General features: G+C 37.0%; 2 protein-coding genes across 5 annotated transcripts in view; one reads left to right on the top strand and one right to left on the bottom strand.

Annotated features, from left to right (window-relative positions):
• The window catches only part of SDCCAG8 (SHH signaling and ciliogenesis regulator SDCCAG8), a 128,373-nt gene that overhangs the window by 103,715 nt on the left and 3,183 nt on the right, over positions 1-21,475 (top strand). For all 4 annotated transcript variants that reach the window (XM_058165582.1, XM_058165564.1, XM_058165591.1 and 1 more), the window contains one exon: positions 20,387-20,513. In XM_058165582.1, coding sequence (XP_058021565.1) covers positions 20,387-20,513 — 127 coding nt within the window. The remainder of the gene's footprint in view (positions 1-20,386; positions 20,514-21,475) is intronic.
• The window catches only part of AKT3 (AKT serine/threonine kinase 3), a 191,060-nt gene continuing 190,051 nt past the window's right edge, over positions 20,467-21,475 (bottom strand). The window contains exon 14 of the mRNA XM_058165618.1: positions 20,467-20,519. Within this exon, the coding sequence (XP_058021601.1) occupies positions 20,482-20,519 (38 nt within the window). The 3' untranslated portion in view covers positions 20,467-20,481. The remainder of the gene's footprint in view (positions 20,520-21,475) is intronic.

Below are 21,475 nucleotides of genomic sequence, written 5' to 3'. Positions count from 1 at the left end.
GAGTGAGTCCTTCCTTTCACAGTGCCTCTGAGATTGCTGTTAGTCCAGCTGCATTATTATCATTTGGATATGATTCACCACAGTTGGAGTGCACTGTATAAATCAGCTAGTTGATATGGTGGTGGAAGTTAGACTATGGAGTCATTGGTGCTCTCTGAGCACAGATGATGTCACTTAATCAAGTAATGAAACATCTGCAAGCATACAACCAAGCAATGGCCTACATTTCCTCAGCTGGCTAAATGCTGATTGTAGGATTATTTGGAATGTAAATAGTTGCCTATTAGACCCTGTTGAGTGTCTGTGGAGATTCCAAGTTATCCAAGTCATGGTTGTCCCAAGGGTACTTTTTCGATTTCCTCTGTTTTTTCTTGAAGAAATTTCGCTTCTCATCAGAGAAGTTTCTTCAGTTCATGGACTCACTTTAGTTCAGTTCAGAACTGAAGAAACCAAATGTCTTCAAGGAAAAACAAAGAAAGTCCAGTTACCTTTTGAAAAAGCACCTTTGGACAACCCTGTTGAGGTTTTTAAGTTGGAAGAAGTATTGAACCTATAATCTCTGCTTTAGTTGTTTCAGGATTTAACTTTGTTTTTAAAATTCTCTGTTGGTCACATGAAAGGTTCACAACCTAATGAACTAAAAATATATATCTGTGAATATGTTTGTGATGGTTTAACAAATTTTGATGCTGAAATGAAAAAGCATTAGGCAACTATATGTCAGAATAACTTTACTTCGTGTTGTGCCTTAATTTAAATTGCCACTCTTATTAAATGTTTATCTTTACATTTTATTTTTATATCTATTTAACTCAAAACTGAACTTCTGAAGCAGAATTAGCAATATATGATCTCTTTTCACTTGAAAAATGAGATATTAACCAGCAAATATGAAAAACAATATAAATGTTTTAAGAATGTTTTAATTGTATGCATTTCATACCAATACAACAATGCCTTTTCCTTCTATAGTGCTACAGTAATAGATTAGTGACTTGCTATCCGTTTCTGATTTTAGCAGCTGTCTTTTCATGATACATAATTTTAAATGTTTAAAATCTCAGCAGGTGCATTTCTTTGTGCTTTGTTCACAGTAAAAGAAGGGGAAATTCTAGGTATGAGTCTGGGATCTTAAAAGAATTTGTGAGCTATGAAAATTAGGGCATCAAAAGTGATTAATGGTGATGTTTTTAAACATATGACTAGCCAAAACTTGCAAGACATGAAAAATGAATATACAGGTACTAAGTAGAAATGGATTTTATATGTTCCTAGAGGGAGCACCTTAAAATTAGATCTATTTCAGGCGTTGGACTGGCTTGTTAAACGAAAGATCCACATAACAGCTAAAAGAGTATTCAGATCTTCTTAAAATGTACTTTGCTAATTCATACACTTAAAACACACTTATTCACACTTATACAGCTTAAAACACACTTATTCATCTGCGCGGGACTGGATTAGATTTTAAAGTTACTGGTTTTAAGGGGTTTTTATTATTTATACTGTTTTTAATAATTTGGCAATAGAATAAGTTTTTTAATCGTCGTTTTTAATCTGTATTTATATGTATTTTAACTGCCTGTGAACCGCCCTGAGTCCTTAGGGAGATAGGGCGGTATATAAATATGAAAAATAAATAAATAAATAAATAAATAAATAAATAAATAAATAAATAAATAAATACAGCATGTTGAACTAATTAATTAGCATAAAATAGTGCAGTAGATCTCAAAAAATAGTTTGAAGTTGATCTCAAAAAAAGTAAAAAGTAGGACCTAGGAAATACTGACTCTCTCCCACTCCACTCCCCCTAACCTCAATCCTTGCATCCGTGGCTATTTGAATAGCTGTAGCAGTAACAACGTGTGTTACTATTTCAGGGACAGGTGCCAGTACCAAAGCAAAGATTGAGATTCCCCCTTCCCACCTCAATAGTGCTGGGACCTGGCCTGTATGCCTTGTCTTCTGTTCAGCAAGTCATAAAATCTGGGGTTCCTTCTTTCCTCATCTTGTCCAAGTACTCTTTTTGAATCTTTAATATGTAAATTTCATTAAAAAATAAATGTACAAATATTTTTTCTCCTCCTCATAGAAACAGCTAATCGGGAATTTTCTCTGACTTGCCAGAAATACTCAATTTTCAGACAGAGAAGAAGCATGGACAATTTCACACTTAATGATGAACACTTCAAAAAGTTCTGAATGCTGAAAAAAGGAAGTGTTACACTGAAAATTGCAGCTGGCAGTATTCTCTATCAATCAATATTCATTTGAAGAGTTAGCTGTTGATCTAAGGGAGCAAATGCCGTTCTGTCAAAAGGGGAGGGGGTATTCCAGCATGACTTTTGAAGAAAATTATTTTTCTGTAATACATGTATGCAGTTATGCATTTTGCTGCGCATTCCAAGTGGATTGTTGATACAGTACTTTGGTTCTGCACCTGCATATGGAAATCTTTCTGAACATAGAAATCTGTTAAACATAATATTTACAATGGCTGGAATCAGGGGGAAAAGAAACATATTTTTGTTTATATTTTATATTTCTCATTGTTTCCTGACTACATTTTCATTTGACGTATGGCTTGATTCCATAGAAATAGTTTGAATGGGTACAGCATTTTCAATGCGCTCAATGCTCCTAAATCCAAGGATGAGCACTTCTTTGTGACTTGTGTAGCTGTAATGTTGGAAGGTTGGTATATGACTCAGAAGCTTTTCATTTTTTTTAACCTTACCTAAACATGTCCATATTGGCCATCCTTCTCCCTTCCGTGCTTGAATATACATTTGCATAATTCAAATATTTAAATAAAAAGGAATAGGCACATAGTGTTCTACCTTTATCAAACGGTATAGGCCCTCAGTGTTCGGTACTATTTCTGTCGGAATCATTTTTAATTACATATTTTACTTGGAAAGTTAAATGTCCTATTTTATTCTTGAATCACCGTGTCATCATGTTTACCTCTCGGGAAATATATTTGTACAATCTACCTTGTTTATCATTTCAACTCTTTCCCTTTTCTTTTGTATAAAATTTGATTGTCTAAAACTTTTAACATTCTAAACAGCTATAAAATATTATGTGTAATTTATTTTTCCAAGATGTTTAGTTATGGCTTTATTTATCCTGCCCCATCAGGATTTTAACATTGTCAATAATCTTGCTTATCAAGCATTTCCAACACTCCCGTTTCCCCTGAAAAAGCTCTTGCAATGTATTCATGCAGATTTACTTGCATACGGATCTTCACTCTGCCAGTTAACAAAGCAAGACTTCTTTTATTCTGGCTTCCCACTTGATTCCTGATTGATTTATGCTTGACAGATGAAATGCTGTCCTATTCAGTGAATTAGCTGTTTGTGAATAACATTTCTGATGCTTTAGTGTTAGAAATGGCAGGAATAATGAAAAAGACTTTCATTCCTTTATTTGTTGCTCTGTTGCTCTGTTTCTAATTGTTTCTTGGAGAATGAAGCTATTGTAGCAACCTGGTGACTGCGTGCGTATAGCTGTATCTAGATATATACCTCTCTTAAAACTAACAATATTAAAATTACCCCTTTCCCCCCTTTTTTTGGAGGAGGCAGTCTTGAAAGGGAAAAAAAAAGTAATGTACAAGCAGATGTGCTGCTAGATCTACAGGCTTCTGCCAACCATATGGCATCTTAAAGAAAGATGGTTGGAGCGTCTGGATTAGCAAAGAGTTGGGATGGAAAGCCATGTGTCGTGTTGGTACAGGCAGTTGTTTTAGCTCTCTGTAAAAGGCTTCAGGAGATTGTGTAATGGAACAAATGGTACTGCAAGCTTAGTAACAGCCTTACCGCTGCTGGAGAGGCAATTGGCCCCCAGGCACCTACTGCTCCATCCTTTCCTCCCCCCTCCCATTCCCCCATTTGTTTATTAATATATTGAAAAATGGCATGATTTTATTCTCCTTTTTTCCTGGTACAAAGAGCTGCTGAGCCTGTCCCTGTTTTTTAAACTTCTTTCATTCCCAAGGAGGGTTTTCAGTTTGATAGCTTTTTAAAATTATTATAATTATCGGTGTTTCGTTTGTTTAATGGGAGGGATATGAAATCAGGACCATTTTATCTAAATTTCTGGTGTCTTTATAAGAAACATCCTCGTTTCCTTTAACTGGGAAATGGTAGCATTGTGTGTGAAAAATGTTTACTCCTAATATTCCTATTTCTATCAATATTTAGCAATTAATGGGGAATTAATCTATTGCTCTGGAATTAGAAAGCTATCAATCGCTAATAAAAAATAGATAACCAATTGTGATACCTTATTTTTAAGTAAATTTGGAGCTTTTGTAAATGAAATAGTTGTAATTATCTCTGTGCTCACTAAGAGAATGGAGGTTGAGTTTATGAAAACACTCAATTTCTCTGTTCAGCTGTTTCAAAGGCTAATTAAAACAGGAACCAAAGGTCTAGTGCCTGTAAATTGCTCAAATGTAATATAGCAATTACAGTTTTAATTGTAATACTAAGATTGCTGTTTTTAAAAGAAGATTCTAAAAGATTTTGTGGAACCTGCTGATAAGAAGGTCATGAAACAAAAGCCTCTGTAAAACAGTTGCAAGACTATAATTGCTAGTGCTGAATGTCCCTTTATTCTGAAATTTTAATGGGTGGTCTTTTCAGACATTACTTTTCAGCATAAAATGCGTGTAACACTTAGGAATGGTGTGCAGCTGCCTGCATGATTGAACAGCTGTTTGTCCATTAGGTTCAGACTGTTTTCTTGTATTATGTGGGCAAGATCTGCAGTTTTTCAAATGCATTGTTCAGAAAATACACAATATTCTGCAATCAGTAGCATCAGAGAGAGCTTTAAGAATAAAATAATGCATGTACTTTCCTGAGAGTAAGGACATATATAATGAAGTTATGCCCAAGTAAATAATAATAGGATTGGGTTATTAAAGTTTTTTTTTATGGATAAAGCCTGTCTTAGGTTCCAAATATATTTTTACAGGCTATATTATCTGCAATAGAGTTTAAAAAACAACTTTCATATATCGTCTCTCCCTTCATATTAATTACTTCATTTTTTCCAGGTCTCTTTCACCAAACTTCTTTATTTTCAAAATGTAAGCTGCATTATTGCGACAATCAGTCTCAATGATCCCTAATTAGAGCATCTAAAGTAATCTGGAATTGTACCTGTCATTCATGTGAGCTGGGAGCCAAGGTATGGGATTATTTGATCTCTCATGAATAAAAGTGAAAGTAGCATGTAGTGCATTTTACCAGCTAAGGCTGATTTGTCATCTATTTGTCACCTTTTCGAGATAAATATATCTTGGTCTTGCTTAGACCAAGCAAGTTCAGATAACTTCAACAACATTCTATTGAATATAATAGTGGAACAGTTTTTATAGTTTAGCTAATCTAAAATACAGTTGTTATTTTATTGGCTGAGATTGTTGGATCTCTTGTATATGGGACAAACTCATGACTGACTTTTGCAAGAGTAACCCGTGGTCTGAATTACATATACCTGATTGTTCTCGTTTCTGCATTTTGTACCTTTTGGGCCTAAGAATGTGAAGGGATGTGAAGACTTGAAGAAATCAAATCATGATGTTCCTCTAGTTTAAAAAAGGCAGTTTCAGAAGATGATGGTAAACAGCATAGCTTAGCTGTTTTGGTTGTCTAATTGGGTCTGTTCTGAAATCATATACTTTATCAAAAAGTTAACAAAAAAGTAGAATGAAAATGCAAACATTTTGCAAAAAGCACTTCTCTGGATCAGGGATGGATGGGTGGGTACACACCACTTTTTGCCAGCATGCATCTAAGTGTGTACAGAAACAGGAATTTCTCTGTTGGTGCTACTAAGTCTGGCAGAAAAAGAACTTGTAGTTTTTCGGGGATGCTATGTGTGAAAGAAATAACAGGAAAAAGTAGCAGCATTTAGTAGGAAACAGCTAGGGTACTCCATGATTCTTTTGGAGAACATTTTACTGAGCACTTCCTAAAAACTGGCAGTTTTAGTTCTTTTAAACTATGATTTGCTATTGATGGGAATGTTAACCTGTGTTGTGGTGCAATATTATTACTGCTAGCAGTATTTATGGTTTTTTCCTGATTTTCTCCCAGGAAATATTAATTGACTGTGTGAACGATAGTATAGTCATTTTTAGATTTTTTTAAAAGAAATAGCATATTGCTTAGATTTATTATAAATATTATGGTTATAATTTTTACTTTCTCATTTGCTACCTCAAGGATTCTCACATTTTTAGTGAATTTGTGTGTCTGTGTATGTGCATGAGAAACTGAATGTTGCAGGCTGAAATGAAGAATAAGAACTAATTTTTAATCTTATTTTCATTAATAACATTTCAATTAATATAAAGAACTTAGGGTTCATTTAAGAAAAGAAACAGAAAGCAGAGTTGTGCTTTAACTTTCTGCAATTTGGATAATAGCAAAATTCCTTTAGATTCTAGAAAGAACACAGTGATTTGTGTGTCAGAAATAAAAGGAAGATTCACACAGCACTTTTGCATTCATTTCTAAAAATCTGTTTCTCCTCACAAGAACTTATTGGAACCTGATTTTTTTTCCCCCTCCCAGCTCTTCTAAAATTAATTGTTCAAAAAATTTGGGTTATTATGATGTGTATATATCAGAGGTCAGTTTGCCCAAATAATGAAGTGATGGAGTGTTTTACCCATCACAGTGGACTTTCTCATCTTCATTTAGTATTTGACATCTTGAAGCTCCAGGAATGATTCAAAAGCATTCTGTCACTTTGAAAAGGGAAAGTATTCTATTACAAATGCAGAGTTGTTAATGTTTCTTTTTTTAACAGAGTTAATACAAACTTATACGTTGATCTGCATTGTTTTCTAAATTCCTTCGAATGCCTGATGAGTCTTAGGGGCCTCCCATACGCTCTGCACATGCCATCAAACCCCCAAAAAGTCATTCTCTGTTCATTCTGTGCCGCCTGCTTAAACACCACATGTACTGTGTCTGCTAGATGTCACTTCTTGGGAAGCTCACCCGCAGGGAGGTTCTTTTTAAAGGCATTGTGGTCTGATCAAGAAAGTTCAGACTGGGCAGCCAAGTCTTGATGGTTCAGGATTATTTCATAGCTTCTTATTTAAATTCAATTTAAAAAAGCCTTGGTGATAAGGAGAGAAATGAAATTATCATAAAAGTTCTGAAGAAAATGATATCTTAAATAGGAGCTATTTAAGAACTTTTAGAAGCCTAGTTTGTGGAAGTAATAAATAATGAGTGAGCGATAAAGCACTTTTTTGTTTTCTGATACGAATACACAAAAAATAAAATAAAACTAGCATACAGTATTAATAAAAATCATTTCTCCTTTCTTGTGTCAAATTGCCAAGGAGGAAATACTAAATGACACTGGTTTGAGCACCTCTGAACGCTCAATTTATGTATTTCTGTTGATTTGAGGAACCCAAAGGCAGACAATCATTAACAAGCAATTATAGATTAATATAGAATAGAAGTAGAAATGGAAGTGTCGACCAATATGTTCTGCTTGCTATTAAAAATACATTTGATACTTTAATACCAAAATTTGGTAGATGCTGCAAGTACTTAACACTTTTTCCTTGTGCTACTTTTCTCTGATTGTTTATGCAAATTATGGGATGGAATAGGAAAAAGGAAATAAGTATTAAATACAAATGTAACAGTTCAGTAGTATCTCCTTTTTAATTTTTCCAGAGTACTTTTTACATCTTTCTCCTACAAAGTCTGCTCTGTTTATTCTCCAAGCTATTGAAATGGGAGTTGAATAAATTAATATCACTCCAGCAGTTTGTTTAGAGCAAAATTTTACTCTTCTTAACTTTGTATCCATTGAGGTTGCTTCTTGTTTATGTATCCTGTTGAATTCAGTGGGAATAATTGAGAACTGATCTACCTCTTGTTTGCCCATCTCCAGTTCTTCATGGCAATGATTTTGTGATGTAAGGAAAACTTAATGACTTTTGTGATGATAGTTAAATTTGCAGAGAATTGAGATTAGTACAAGAAGAAACTACTCCTACCTGTGATGAAATTGAAGAGACCCAAGAAGGGTTGCTTTTTAGCTTAGAACGATTGGTTTTTGTTGTAGCAAACATCATTTGACTTTCTATGCTTTAAGTGCAAATTATCCTGAAAGCTATGAAGAGACTAGAAAAAATTATATATAACTTTCCCTTTTCTTACCTATGTTTCTTAGAAAAGTTTGCAAACTAAATATTCATAGTAGTAAGCTTTATCCACAAACAATTAAAGCTGAAGTACTGTACTTGTACTTGTACAGTACAGAATATATTTCTTTATGTTCAGTGGCATATCCTAGAAGGGATGCAGCCTTTATTCCACTGTAGGAATAGGATTATATTGATATATTTCCACATAAACCTTGCATTGGGTTGCTTAATGTGCAGAGATATTGGATTGTTGCAGACATCTGCATGCCTTACTTGATCTCTGACAACTGAATATGTGAACTTGCTGTAATTGTCTGTGAGGCAATACAATCTATGACTCTCCAGTGAAAAAGTGTATAGAAACTCCTAGTCCTTTCAAAGACATATAACAGCAGCAAGCTCTGTAAATGCATGTGAGGACTAATCTGAGGGTCTGTGCTACCTAAAATAAAGCAAAGATTGCACTGAACTGATAATAACTTTACACTTTATAAGCAAGGGTAGTGTTGATGCCCACAGGAAAAAGTCCAAAAATGATGTGTAATATTTTGATTTCTTTAAAAGTTAAATCGTGCTAGATAGTAAAGTGAAAGGGATTTTGGGAGATGGGGGGAGGGGGACGTTGGTTAGTGTTGAAGCCATATAATCTGCATGACATCCCTATCCTAAAAGCAAAGCACATAAATACGGCAAAGATTCACGGACTAGAAGACCTCCAAGGTCCCTTCCAGGACTGTGGTTCGTGTCAGGAGCTAATTTTTTATTGATGGGATATATGGCAATCTTTAGGATGGTTAGAATTCAAATACTGTGCACCAAAACAATGAACAACAACCAATCCACCAAAAACAACAGTGGATGTCTCATTTCTGGAAATGTCTATTTGGGAATGTCAGGGTTGTTGTAAAAGCTAAATGATGTAAATGTTTAAATGCAAATATTTACAAGCCCTTTGCAAGTTACCACCTATACTGTTCTTTGGAGTATAATATGACTATTCAAAAAAACAAATTACTTGGGGCCCAGGGATAAAGACCATCATTAAAAAAAAATATCGAGGATTTGCACCAGAAACATCATCATAGTCAAATAAAAATTAATGTTGTGCTCTTTAAAACATCTCTCTTAATTCAATTTCAACAGGCCTTCTAAAAGAATCAAGTTCACAATGGTCACATACTATCTCGTTTTGTGCTTGTGGGTGGATAAAAATAGTTAAAAGTGGGATTTTTTTTAAAGGCACAAAGTTATAATTTGTTGAAAAGCTTGGCTTTTTAGAGATATCATCCTTTTCACTTAATAAAAAAGAAAAACAAAATTACCTGGGTATCAGAGTTGAAAATGAAGCTACTGCGCGAGTAACAGCTCTTCATTCTTACTTTCGAAAAGATGTTTAACTCTCTGGGGAAAAAACCACACCATACTCTTAACGTTTGTCAGCCATTTATTGCTGATCCTTTGCAGGGTTCGTAGCCTGTAAAGTAATCCTCCTTTATTGCGCCAACCCTGAAAGGCAGAATAATGATGTGTAGGTTCATTTTCTTGAGCAAGTTGTTTTTCTTTTTGTTTTGCAAAATTCTTTTGCCTTCAGTCTTGTATCATCAGAGTCTCTTGATTCAGCTCAAGTGGCCTCTTTCAGTTACCGTGGTAACCAGCAGATGGGGTTCTCCGATAAGGGTCAGTAAGAAGGTTCCTACAGTATACAGTAGGAGCAGCTAAAGAACAAAGCTCTCACTGCTGACAGTTCAGGTCTGGCCAGCCAGGAGTAGTTATCAGATTACTTATATTAAAACCTAATTAAGATGTGTGCCAGTAAGTGCAGCATAACTATTGGATTGGATTGGATTGGATTTGCTGGTTTAGCTGCTGCCAGTTGTTGTAATTCAATCTCTCTGCTCTGCACGTTCATCTGTGCGGAGTATAGTAGAAATCCATTATATCAGAATCCAAGTGGTGGGATAGTGGAAATAGCTTAATGTAATAGATTTGTATTTGCTTGGGGGGGGTGGGGGGGAGATGGGCTTTATCATTTACTATGACCTCTGGAGTATAATTTTGTGGTAAATCATGTATTGATTTGGATTGCAGTGCAAGTATTTATGGAACGCCACAAAAAAACAGAAGTGACTGCGTAATAAAGAAAATCATAATGCTAAGATTGGCTTACATCCTAGGTATCATTGTGCCCCAGGTGTTCAAGGTAAAAGTACTTTTGATTTCATGTACCGAGCCAGCTACCTTTTTAAGATTTGGAGTAAAAGAAGCACTTAGATCCAGCTATGCTGCTGATATTTCCAAAAGTTTATTTCTCATTTCTCTGGATCTGAATCTTGATTTTCAGGCTGCATTTATAAAAGCTTTACATTTGAAATTTACTTCTATTGGGCAACATGTGTGGCATGTGTGCCAGGAACCTGGATATTTGGCTTTTCCAGAGTGTGATCCCTTCACGTGCACAGCAGTGCTGAAAACCAGCCTGCGCATGCACTCTGGCCAGCTGATCATTGGGCGCGCATGCACTTTAGAACCCGGAAGTTGGGCTTTTCCAGAACACGGCTCCGATGAGCGTACACATGCGTGCGTGATGTTTCCACACAACCTTTTCGGAACTCCATGCCGAAAAGGTTTGTCATCACTTCCCTACTGCACTTTTGTGAAGGATTTCCCTGAATGTGCCTGCCTCATCTTTAAAAATTGAGTCAGATACAATGGTTGATACTATTGTTCCCGAACAGGACTTATTTGGCCTTCAATCCAAGGCAGCGTCTTGGTATTCCAGGGAGCTTTAGAAGATAAAGATGAAGTTGTATGAGACATACCAAGAGTGTGGCTGCCATAAAAATAAACAACAATCACAGATATGAGTTTAACTTCAAATGCGCGCTTCGGAATAAGAATAATAAAACACATTAGTGAAAGGATAGAAGATGGTAAATACTACCTGCCATCCTGATGCATGAGCACCCAGACATACAAACGCTATTTGTGACTGAATAACTGAGAATGGGAAATAGCTGAGAGAAGAACAGAGAGAAACTTGGGAGGAGAGAATTGAAGTAGGCTAAAACACTGACAAGCAGGAGTTGAGTTTAAATTGAGAAAAGGATATGCAGTATATAGTTTGAGAGCAAAGATGGAACTAGACAGTGTCAATCTGCTGAAGGTGGCTTCAAGACAACTGCTGTGGGAATTACTGTGCAAAGTGGATGGCTCAGCATGGGATCTGACTGCTTATCCACAGATAGGAAAGGAGAAGAGAAAATAAAAACAGCCAGAAATCAAACTCAAAGTTGCTACCCACAACATTGCCAGTTAAGTTTTAACTGATGTGCTTGATGAACTCTTTGGATAAGTTAGTGGCAAATGCATTTTAGGCTAATTACACTGCTGTTTTAGCAGAAGCATTTCTATTGCCAGGGTAGTCTCTGAATTGTAGAACAGTTAGGTCATAAACTAATTGACTGAATTCTAACCTACTTTGAAGACAAGTGCAGGAAGAACAGTAAGTCTGTTTGTATGCATTACAGTATAAGGAAATAGATATACTGAAATACTAGAATTAGTAGAAACTTATTTGTTTCCGGCAACATATATATTATGCCCTTTGTAGTTATAACACAAACATGCCACATTGACTAACTTCCTGGACTTGTAATATATATGTTATGCTGCTGTAAAAGTATTTTCCTTTTAAGCATTTAATTGTTAAACATTTGTAACACATATACATCTGAAAAATATATGCCTGCAATCAATTGTATCCTTCCTTCATTAACATCTAAATCTTCCATAATTTTTTTTCCTTCCACCCGTTTCCTGCAGGAATTGGCACGTCTATCTCAATCTCAATCTACCAGAGCAATCCACACACCTTTTGTGGTGATTAATAGGGGATCGAGTGGCCAATTAGGAAGAAAAAAAGAACAAAAGATAAACATTGTCAGAAAGGAATCTGTCTATTGCAGGAAGATGTAAATCTGAGTTAGGGTATATGGCAGAGTTTTAAAATGTAGTTACATTATATAGAATAGAATAGAATAGAATAGAATAGAATAGAATAGAATAGAATAGAATAGAATAGAATAGAATAGAATAGAATTTTTTATTGGCCAAGTGTGATTGGATACACAAGGAATTTGTCTTGGTGCATATGCTCTCGGTGTATATAAAAGAAAAGATACCTTCATCAAGGTACAACACTTACAACACTTAATGATAGTCATAGAGTACAAATTTAACACTTAATGGTACAACACAATGATAGTCATAGGCTACAATTAAGCAATCAGGAAACAATCAGTTACAGTATAAATCGTAAGGATACAAGCAACAAAGTTACACTCATTAAGTGGAAGGAGATGGGTGATGGGAACGATGAGAAGATTAATAGTAGTGCAGATTTAGTAAATAGTTTGACAGTGTCGAGGGAATTATTTGTTTAGCAGAGTGATGGCCTTCGGGAAAAAACTGTTCCTGTGTCTAGTTGTTCTGGTGTGCAGTTCTCTATAGCATCGTTTTGAGAGCAGGAGTTGAAACAGTTTATGTCCAGGATGTGAGGTATCTGTAAGTATTTTCACAGCCCTCTTTTTGATTCGTGCAGTATACAGGTCCTCAATGGAAGGCAGGTTGGTAGCAATTATTTTTTCTGCAGTTCTAATTATTCTCTGAAATCTGTGTCTGTCTTGTTGAGTTGCAGAACCAAATCAGACAGTTATAGAGGTGCAGATGACAGACTCAATAATTCCTCTGTAGAACTTGATCAGCAGCTCTTTGGGCAGTTTGAGCTTTCTGAGTTGGCGCAGAAAGAACGTTCTTTTTTGTCCTTTTTTGATGATGTTTTTGATGTTAGCTGTCCATTTTAAATCTTGCGATATGGTAGAACCTAGAAATTTGAAGGTTTCTACTGTTGATATTGTGTTGTCTAGTATTGTAAGAGGTAGAAGTATGAAAGGGTTTCTGCTGAAGTCTACCACCATTTCTATGGTTTTGACTGTGTTCAGTTCCAGATTGTTTTGGTTGCACCACAGGGCTAGTTGTTCAACCTCCCATCTGTATGTGGATTCATCATTGTCTCGAATGAGACCGATCACTGTTGTGTCATCTGCGAAGTTCAGTAGTTTAACAGACGGATCATTAGAGATGCAGTCATTGGTATACAGAGAGAAGAGAAGTGGGAGAGCACACAGCCTTGGGGGCCCCCTTGCTAATTGTACAGATATCTGATGTGATTCTGCTTAGCTTCACCTGCTGCTTCCTGTTTGTTAGGAAGCTTGTGATCCACTTACAAGTCTGTTCAGGTACCTGTAGCTGGTTTAACTTAGTTAGAAGAGTGTCTGGAATAATGGTATTGAATGCTGAACTAAAGTTTACAAAGAGGACCCTTGCGTAGGTCTTTGGAGATTCAAGATGTTGTAGGATGTAGTGCAGAGCCATATTAACAGCATCATCTGACTGGATGATGACTTGAGCAATTAGTAAGAACAAAGACATTTGTGGTTATAAGAGAGGACACCGCTTTCTCTCATGCTTTGTAGAATTTTCCTCCCATGTCTCTCATACATGTGCTTAGAATTTCTTACCCAGAACTTTAACTTTGATCAAAGAATAAAGTCTATTTTCTTTGGTTCTCAAGCCTCCCTTTAAGTCTTTGTTTTGGTTCATTTTTCGCTTAAGCGTATTGCCAGATCTTACAACAGATTCCATTTACTTGATTAAACTGAAGTTCTTTCTATCTTCATTGTGGTCAAAAAAAGTAGAAAGGTTCAGAAGAAAGAATAAGCACAGTGCATTTTATCTGATCGGTTCTGAAAGCTCAAAACAGTGCTTGCTTCTATGCTCTTTCTACATTTGTGAATCAACAGATGTGGATACATCCAGTAGTATTATTTCAAATGACTCAGTTCCTATTAGAGATAACTGAGCTGGGTCATTGCAGTGAAGTTATGCAGTATCTTTAGGATAAAACTTCTCACATTTACTTGGAGTTAGATGCCAGCTAGACAACTCCAGGTGCCATCTCATCTGGATTTGTCCAGGTGGTTAGTTAGATATGTCTTCGTCTGATGTGGTTAGTTGCAAAAGGTTTGAGTTTCCTGATCTAATTATTGAAAGCTTCAAGAGAAGTAATGAGAGGCTGGGTGCAAGTATTAACAAATACATCCTTGGGTGCTTTGAAAGAAGCCTTGGTGCAGTCTTCCTCAATAAGTCATTGTTCAATCCAGCTTTTTAGAAAATTAGTAACCAGTTTGAAACTTCCCTTCTTGACTGGGTCCTAGTCAGACTGGGTCCTAGTCAGGATTAAGTCCTGGTATTTGGATTGAATTTGGTTCCTCTTCATGTTTCGTGATGGGACTGGGTAGGGAAGGTGCAGCAAAAGCTCTGTGTTATGCTTTTTAGGCTTTAATTTCATGTTGTAATTTGTAAGTATTTGGATTCTTCTGAAATGGTGTGACATACAAGCTAAGTGAATGAATGAATGGCTGAATAAATAGGTAATCTGACCCTACTTATTTTTTTTCACAGATCAGCCAAAGTTGGCTAGGTGCTGCCATCTGCTGTGATAAAAGAAATAATAGTATAGAATAATAGAATAGAATAAACACTTATTTCTTTTCTTCCATTCACCAAAGATTACCTTAGGAGAACCTCTGCAGTGAGTTGTGAATCCTTTTAATATTTCAAGAGGACACAGTTGTTTTCTACAGTTTATAGTCTGCATCTGCAGCACCTTAAGAAGCACCTTCTCCAAGATCTACTGTCTCTTTCCCTAGACTCTGTACCGCATGATAATGCTATTGTAGAGAAATGATTACTAGGAACAAGGTATTATTTGGGGTTTTGTTGTTATTCATATATTAGTCTCATGGTTAATACAATGTTTTAAATCAAATAACACAATACAATCAACATGAAACAATATTCTAGATAAAAGGCAAAACTTTGGAAGCCTAAGAAAATAAACAGGTATCTGTCTAGCAGCCAAAATATTGGTTAGGTATTAGGAGAGTCCAAGGAGGGACTTGAAGACACAGGAATTTAAAAACGAGTACCTACCCTTTTTTGTTGAGGATAATAAATGCATTCTGCATTATGGAACTCACTTTCAAAGATGATGTACCAAGGTGATTCTACAAAGACATAACTTATTGATGTAATCTTTCCCACATACCCTGTTTCCCCCAAAGTAAGACATCCCCTGATAATAAGTCTAATCAGGCTTTTGAGCTCATGGCAATAAGGCCAAGCATTTATTTCAGGGTTCAAAAAAATGTAAGACAGGGTCTTATTTTTGGGGAAACACGGTAGTAAATACATGATTAACTTTAGGGCTGCCATATGATATAGTTCTAGCATCATACTTCATCATACATAGGTTTAGTTTTTAATATTCTGCCATTTTCTGAACATTATGTTGGTCACAAAATAAAAACTTAATAATTTTCCTCTGCATTTTCATACCTAAAATATAGAGTTCAGCATCTCCTCAAGAAGTGACCACTGTGGGTCTCTGAGCTTCTCTGCAAAGTGCTGATATCTCAGTTCAGAATGAGTAAAACGGCTTTGGAGGTTTCACGTACAAAATTTCCATCAGCTCCTGGTGATGCCCATAAGCCTCTCCAGGGCTTACAAACAGAATTCCTAGAGTTTCCAGAGCTCCTTTACCTCAGTTCTGAACCTCAGTATCATCCTCATAATGAGTACTGAAGACAAAGGAATTATTGGGGTTCTTGGGTCACATGTTGAAAACCATCAGTGATTCTATATGCTTGGGCAAATGTCTACAGAGAAATTCTTGTTTTCAATAACTATCCTATTTTTAACTTGTCCTAGTGTATATTCACTTTTATATATGCTGCTCAGGGATGCACGTACACACGCCCCTCTTTCTCCATCTAAAAATATTACTAGGGGTATTATGAAGCATGTACAGTGGTACATTGCCTTCCCTTCAACATCTTTGAATGGCAGCCAAGGCCATCATTCATATAACTGGGTTAGAATTTCTGGCAGCATTTGAAATACTATGCACTTTTGCAAGTTAGCCTCACAATTGCACCGTTGAAGGTATCAGAAAACCCAACAGTGATCAGAAAAATGAATATCACTATGGAACTGGATACCTCCTGCATCATTTCATGTTGTGTGGTTTCACATGTCTAAGTGAACAGGCATGTCTTAGTGAACAAATTCAATCATGCAAGTGTGTCATTCCACAAGGGGGAATTATGTAGCTTGGTGATGTCCTCCATTTGTCAACATTGAAGCAACTTAGCCCCTGGGAGATATATTTATTTTCTATTAGGCAGGCCATTTTTGTCCATCTTCTCATTCTTAACCAAGTTTATAGTGAAGATAAACTCTGCTAATGAGACGTGATGGTTTCACAGCCAAGCTTTGGCCCTCTCTAATGGGATTATGTTCACCTCTTAAGACATTCAGACTTACTGATCCTGCACAAGGATATCTGTACCATCTAGAACAGGGGTGTCAAACTCACCTCGTCATGGCGGTGTCACATGACATATCTGGACTTTTTTCCCTTTTGCTAAACTGGGCGTGGGCATGGCCAGCACGTGACGCATCCGGCCCGTGGGCCATGAGTTTGACAGCCCTGATCTAGAACTTAGTTTTAAAGCTTCAAGGATTAAGTCAGCACTGGCCTTTCTGCTGTAATAGAAGATATTCTCTTGACATAAAGGAAGCCATCTATGGAGAAGTCCTGTCCGATTCTTTACAAACACATGGAGGGAGAGCACTTCCATGATTCCCCCGTTTCCCTAGTTGACCATACTATTTTTGTTAACATTGAAATGGGGTGATTGGTTTATGTCCTTGCGGTGATTTTAACAATTTACTTTCGAGTTGCCGGTATTTCATATTTTTCAGGACATGGTGGTCAAATGTTTCATAAAAGCATCCTTCATTTATTCCTGCCTGTGTTTCTGTGGGTACCAACCTGGAATTTGTCATTGGACTAATTATATTATATGTCACAGGTGTTTGAACATAAGGCCACTTGTTTATATTATTTGCTGTCTGCTGCTGCTTTCTTAGCTGCTAAAACAACAGCCAGGCAAGCTAGTGAACTGTGCTATTCTCTGCACAGGCTGTCTGTACCTCGCCAGGCAAACAACCCCTCCCTTCCATCTGAGTCAGGACATGAACCTGACAGCCTTTTCACTTCCTCCTTACCTCCTTGGGGTGAACAGTGCTTATCCCAGAATAAAAACTTGTTAGTTCTCTGTTATTTTTTTATTTTATTTTTTAATTATTATTATTTTAATTGTCGTCAGGAAGGTTGCATGAACTGCCTTCTTCCTATTTTGGAGCTAGAGGGAATCAGTCTGTTCTAATGGCTGTTAGACTAGGCTTCAGACTGGGAGTTGTGTCCAAAGGCCTGCTAGTAGTGATGTGGATAGCAAGTGTTCGCAGGGCATAGTTTTAAAAAAAAATGTCAAGATGGTGGCTATGATGGTACGGTTGAAGTCCATTAAAAAAAAACCAGCAAATTTTGATCACACTTTTATGGCCACCATCTTGAGTTTTTTCACCATAATTCTGCGGCAAACCTGATGGGTCAGGTTCCTATCCAAATCTCCAAGCTCTAGAATGAAGAACTGTTTCTTAATTTCACAGATGTCAACCAGAAGGCAGGTTATTTTTATTGGCTATAGCAGTTGTTTTCACAAGCAGGGATGGAGGGCAAAAGCAAGTCTTGGGCAGAAGACAATCCAAGGACCCTATGCTGCTGCAGTTGGTCAAAGAAAGCAAGGCTACTGTGACAGCCATCTGCCTCTCCGGCTCAGCACTTTGGCTCTGGAAGCAGCTAGTTGTATTCCCAGTTTCAGAACATAAGCAGAAGGACGGAGATATAGCAGAACCAGGGCAGTGACTCTTTCGTGCTGCTTGCTGAGCTGACTATTCTTCTCAACTTCCCTCAGTAAGAGGGAATTGAGAAACAGGCACCATAACTGTCCCCAGTACTAGAAAGGTCCTTGCTTGCGGCCAGGAGGGTGGTGGGCAGAACAAGCTGCCCAATCACTAAGTGGCTGAGATGGCTTCTGCTTCCAAAAGTGTCATGTTTGAACTGGCTACTTGTGGCAATACATGGCTGTTGTATGGCCAAAAAGCCAATAAGCTGTCCAGAGTCTCCTGGCGCCAAAATCAAAATAAACAAATCATCAATCAGACCAAAACAAAAACAAAAACCCAGGTCAAACATCTGCTACAGAAGGTAGAGAGGAGGTGAATGAAAAGGATAAATCAGTCAAAACACGTCCCTTATTCAAGATTGAGTGAAGTAAGTGAACAGATTAGAATCGATTTACAAAGGTTGTTGTGGAATACAGATGAGAAAAGGGTTCCAAAGGATGCTGTAATGTTTGAACAGCAGAGATAAAGAGTTTATAAAGACATGCAAACCTTTTTAAGCAAGAGAAATTCAGCATAAATCAATTAAAAAACAACCGCCAAAGCCTCACAACTATAAAAACTGGAATAAGAATTAGAACAGAAATTGGGAGATAAATTCCAGTGTGTTGTTGATGTGGCAGGCATCTGTACTCATGGTTCAAAAAAGGCTTTTTTTTCTTGTCTACCTAGGGAATTGACTCATAAAATTAGAAGGGGGCATACATAACCCATGAAATTTCCCCATTACTTAGACAAGAATCCAGTTTCAAAAATAACTGACAGATAGTTGTCCAAATAGTTTTCTGGGAAACCATGTAAATCAATGAATTCCACCCTTCAAAAATATTAAATCAAACAGTTTTCTTAATATACAGCCTGAAAATGCCCTTGGATCAGCCCAATAAGATATATTCCAAAACGTTTTTTTCATAGTTTGCATTAATTAATGACAGCGTCTCATCAAATTTATGCGTACATCAGAGATTAAAGGAGTATAGATTGAATGGCTCCAGGTTTTGGTTTTATGCATCTCCCTACAAAATATCTATTCTGTAGCTATTGTTTTAAACTCTGAAACAATAGGAATTTCATTGCTGGCAAAATGTGTAGAGAGGGTCCAGGTTATCATATAACTGATAATACCTATTGCGACTTGTTTGCACCAATCACTGTTTTAGTAATATTACATTGCAATTCATTGGAAGCGAGTTTCACTTTTCTTAATCAATGGTTTGACTCAGGGTCCACCACAGCCATTCTATAACCAAGAGACAGATGTTGAGTGATATTTTTTATTAAATATATTTTGTTTATCTTGGGCTGATATATACATAGCTATTTAGTTTGGGCGGGAGGACCTCATTTAATTAAATGCATCAGAATCTTACTAGATCTAAGTTCAAATTATACTTTTACAATCAGTTGTCAGGGTTCCAAGTAATAGACCCATAGCAAGCAAAACTCCGAGGCAGATGAATTCCTCAAAGAATAGCTTTATTGGATATATCCTATTGGTACAAATCTGGTGAAAATCAACTCTGAAGGTTCCCGCGGTTTTCATCCAATTAAAAGTTTTTCCTCAACCCCAAACAGTCACATGGTCCAATCAAAATGCTGTCTGGTTGCCTGATGACCTCACCCTTCCTTCCTCCAGCCCGGTGTGAGAATGTCCTTGGTTCCGAAGAGAAACTATTTTATTTTGACTACAAAACCCTAGCTATCCCTAATCCCCCCTCCCTATCCCTCAGCTCCAGTGTGGCAACACTGAGAATGCTACTGCAGAGTGCTTCTGGGGGCCTGGGAGGGTGAAAATGTGACGCATGGAGGGCTTGGAAGCCCAAAAATGGGGCCATTTGTGGTGAAAATGAGCCCGTTTTTGGCAAAAATGGGCTGTGTAGAGCACTGCAGAGTGCTTCTGGGGGCCAGGGAGGGTGAAAAAAGTGCATCTTATACTCCGAAAAATATGGTAACCAGTGGAACAGCTTGCGATCAGAAGTTGTGGGTGCTTCATTATTGCAGGCTTAAGAAGAGACAGGACAGTGACTTGTCTGCAATGGTATAGGGTCTCCTGCTTCAGCAGAGGATTAGAGTAGAAGACCTCCAACGTCCCTTTCAACTCGTTATTCTGTGTGCTATTGGGTAACTTTTCTTCAAGAAGCTTATAAATGTAGCCAGGCAATGTTTCAAAGAAAGGGCATCCAAAGAATACCGCTTGCAAATTTGCTCACTTATACATTTATAATTCTGTTCTTTTGTATATATTTGATCCAGATTACATCAACTTGACAAGCATTGCCAGTCTTCTGCCCAGCAGCTTGTGGAGTTACTCAACAAACAGAATGAGTTATATAAGGAGCGGCAGATGCTTACAGAAGAGGTGGATTTTCTGCGGACTCAGGTATCCCTGAAAACCAGGAGAAATATTCAAGACTTTAGTTCATGCGGACCAATTTTTCCTCTTTTTCCCCCCGAGTTTATTGATACACTGTGGTTGATGGGCATTCTCATTCCTTATTGAATCAAAAATTTTAATGCTCTCCACCCCTCCTTTCTTTTTCCTTGTGGAACTACTGTAGAACTGCTGATTTCATTTCTCCTGTATCTTTGTCCCATTTTGAGTTTATTTCTATTAGCATTCAGCCTCTATTTGTTTTTGCAGCAGATGATTGTGCCCAGTCATTAATATATCATTCTGTTTCTATTGGCTGTGCTAAAATGGTAAAACCAGTGGTTGAAGAATATCCATTGCCATTCACAGCAGTGATTTATAAAGATGAAGAGAACCATTTCACAAAAGTGCTTTAATTGTTTTAAACTTTAAACAAAAGTCTTCTGATTTGATACAATTGCCCATTCTTTGACAAAACCTCATCAAGGTTATGTATTCTAGCATAAATCTGTCGCCTCTTTTGAAGGGAAAAGGGGCAACTATAGATATGTCCCAGTGGTGAAATCCAATTTATTTTTTACTACCGGTTCTGTGGGCATGGAAGGGCAAGGATACTGCAAAATCCCCATTCCCACCCCATTCTGCGGCCAGTCAGAGGTGGTAGTTGCCAGTTCGCCGAAATGCTCAAAATTTCCACTACCGCTTCTCCAGAACCTGTCAGAACCTGCTGGATTTCACCCCGATATGTCCTCATACAAGACTTGTGGTATTTGCTGTTAAGCATCAGCTATTAAGAAATCACGGAAGCCCTTTTTTATACATGTTGTTGTGAAATATAACTCTATACATAATCAATACAAGCAAAAAGATTTGAAACCTGTTTATATGATATTCATTTATTGTCAACTAGCTTAAAAAAAAACAACACAGAAAAATCATGTAAGGACTCAGATCTCTACAAGTAGTAAAAA

Source organism: Ahaetulla prasina, chromosome 1 (assembly GCF_028640845.1).
Source record: "Ahaetulla prasina isolate Xishuangbanna chromosome 1, ASM2864084v1, whole genome shotgun sequence".
In the NCBI taxonomy this organism is placed as follows: domain Eukaryota; kingdom Metazoa; phylum Chordata; class Lepidosauria; order Squamata; family Colubridae; genus Ahaetulla; species Ahaetulla prasina.
Note: the sequence above shows the minus strand (reverse complement) of the source record. Positions and strands in the feature narration are given on the sequence as shown.